The sequence below is a fragment of the Anopheles coluzzii genome, chromosome 2 (assembly GCF_943734685.1).
Source record: "Anopheles coluzzii chromosome 2, AcolN3, whole genome shotgun sequence".
NCBI classification, from domain to species: Eukaryota; Metazoa; Arthropoda; class Insecta; order Diptera; family Culicidae; genus Anopheles; species Anopheles coluzzii.
In genome coordinates, this window is record NC_064670.1 from 9,047,108 (window position 1) to 9,050,103 (window position 2,996).

Sequence of the window (2,996 nt, forward strand, 5' to 3'; positions counted from 1 at the left end):
TGCACGCTCGAGACATAAACATTGGCTGGGGAAAATGTTATGCACCCCCCCCCCCCCCCAACCCCCCATACTCCGCACCACTTTCGGTCGAGCTGTGCCACTGGCAGGGGCTCGGAAATCGATAATCATAAAATTATAATCCTCTCAGAGCGTATCAATATCAAAGTATCACCAGTTTGAGGGCAACGGGTGCTACCACGGCGCTGTCCACCAGTTTTGTCGCTGTCCCATTTGTCTCGACCCTTCCGATTCGTTGGACAGGTTCCGGTTCGCTGTGCACGAGCTGGCCTTAAAGCGAAGGGAATTTTGATTTGCCGCACCAGATACAACGACAAAAGGTAGCACAAACCCGGGTGCCGTCAACCAGCACGTGCGGGGTTTTGCATTTTTGCGCACGGTCTAATCCACCTGCCCATTTTTTGTCGCTTTTGCTTTGTGAGGATCGAGATCTACGGAGTGCGTGTATACGTGTGTTTGGTTGTGTGTGGTATTCTTGCAATGATACCGGATCGGGCAGATCAAAAGGAAAAGGGAAAGAGTGTACGAAAACATTACTTGTCCTAGCAAAAATAGGCCACTCGTCGGGTTGGGACTCGGCGGTCCCGAAAGGACCCAATACCATAATCCTTTCCACTGAACCGAATGCACGTTCTCAAAGTAGAGTGCAGAAATGCAGGACATTACGATTAATCTTACACGGCTCGGCATTGGGACAGGAAATTGGTTGACGGGTATTTAATTTCCGCACGGCTTCAGCACGCCCTATCTACGATCAGCAAATATTGGAAGCCATATCCGCCAACTCAGCCCGAACGGCATCCTGGAACGCCTTCTCATTAAGTAGCTCCCCGCGTTTTTTTTTTGAGGGGCAAGATCCAAATTATGTTTCCTTTTTTGCAGTCTTTAAAAAGTCTCAGGGTCAAAGTGGAAGTATCTTGTGGACCGTTTCGTGAGAACGTTACCTTCCACTCCGAGAAGAGGCTCCTGATCCTCCAAAAATCCCCATTTTCATACCGAAACGTGCTCTCGCTCGGATAAAGCACGGAAGCTGATGAAATCTCAGCAGCTTCCTCGTGGGAACTGAACGAATTATTAAACGCAGAGGCTGGATGCTGGAAAAAGTACACAAACGCAACACAAGCTAGCCCCGATGTGATCAACCCTTGACCCTCCGGGCGCATCAGTGCGGGCGAGCTTCCATTCCTGACGGTGGTGCCTTCGGGGCATCCGATGATGACTTCTGCGCAGTGGCAGGCAACAGTCGAAGCCGATGATTGGTGCAGCAAGGGGACGGCACGCGTTCGTGTTTGAGGGTTTTTTTATGGGAAGCGAGCACAAAACCCACGGATGGATTGGATGGATGGAAAGATGGAAGAAGCACGGTAAAGCAACATCGAGAAGGACCAGCAGTACGTACAGTAGAAAAAAAGAGCTTACAATCGCGGTTCGCTTCGTTTGCACCTCGGGGCCCGGATCCGAACCCGAAGAAAAGCCCGACGAACGAAAGAAGCCTCGCACTCGGAGCGGTATAAAAAGGCACCATAGGTCGGACGAGTCAGATCAGTTCTTGAACGTCAGTCCTTCTTCACGGCAGCAAAGCGAAAAGAGATAGTGAAACCAGCGTTACACCATGAGTGCGGCAGACGTGTTCAGCTACCAGCACAGCTTTCCATCGTACTACGGTCAACAGTTTGGTTTGGGAAGTGCCGGATCGTCGTTCGAGCAAAACAGACTCGACAGTTACTACAATGGCTACAGTGCCTATCCGGCACCGAGCGGCAACAGTACCGAGTCTTTCGAGCCGGTGACAAGCAGTGACAGCTTCCTTCAGCAAGAACAACTCTTTTCCATCTGCACTGACACCAGCAGTAGTGGCAAGGGAAGTCCGCTAGCACTGGCCGACCCTCAGAGTCTGCAACTACTGCAAAGCCTAACGTCCGATGATAGCAGCGGCAGTAGTTGTAGTAGTAGCAGCAGTAGTGCCGGTTCGGAATGTGACATCCCTGTGACGGTTGCGGTTGCCCCGGCAAAGAGCAAGTCCAAGCGGGGCAGCGGTGTGCCGACGGTTGTGCGGAAGAAGCGTCGTCTGGCGGCCAATGCACGCGAACGGAAGCGCATGAAGGGGCTGAACGAGGCGTTCGATCGATTGCGCCAGTATCTGCCGTCGTTGGGAAATGATCGGCAGCTGTCCAAGCACGAAACACTACAAATGGCCCAATCTTACATCAGTGCGCTGGCGGAACTGTTGGATTAGCCGCCGTTTGCAGTTGGAACGATGGCAGATGCTCCAGAGTGTGTTTTTGCCCATCTGAAGGATGCAATAGTTAATTTATTTATGTTTATTTATGCGTCGCGTTAAGGATGAGAATGTACATAAGATGAAGCTGTTTAACTGTTAAATACATTAATGGAAAATGTGAAACTAAATAATGTATTTTATTTGTGGTCGTATCGGGTTTATTATGAAAGAAATGTAAACTATTCAAAATTGATCACTTAGTAGTAGACTTTTAGCACCTTATATTTGGCCTTTTAAGTCTTCACCAACCGTTGTCGGTCAAGACCTGCCTGTACCACTCGTGGGCTTTGCATTCAATGACTAATTGATTTCCCCCCCTAGAACGATATTCAGTCCTACGTATGGCGGCACGATCCATTGGAAGATTGAGCCCATGACGGGCATGTTGTTAAGTCGTACGAGTTGACGACTGTACCACGAGATCGGCCTTTTACATACCACAGCAAATTACCGTAGCATTTAGTACAGTAATTATACGTGTTCAAGCAAATTCGACATTTCAATGTATATTTATCCTACGGAGTACTAAAAGTATCTTTTAGAACATTTTAAAATAGATAACATCTGACAAGGTGTTAAACCAAACAATGTTTTTATTCAAATCATAACAAAAATCGCTTTTCGTTTAAGGAATTGTTTAGATTACAAGTTGAGTTCAATCTGAGGACAAACAAGTAGTCACATAGAAAACTAAACA

General features: G+C 48.1%; 1 protein-coding gene across 1 annotated transcript; it reads left to right on the forward strand.

The window, feature by feature from the left end:
- The first annotated feature begins 608 nt into the window (after positions 1–608).
- Positions 609–2,356, forward strand: LOC120950569 (protein atonal-like). Its single transcript, XM_040368706.2, has one exon. It carries the CDS (start codon positions 1,631–1,633, stop codon positions 2,252–2,254), a length of 624 nt encoding a protein of 207 aa, XP_040224640.2. The 5' UTR covers positions 609–1,630; the 3' UTR covers positions 2,255–2,356.
- Positions 2,357–2,996: the final 640 nt, after the last annotated feature.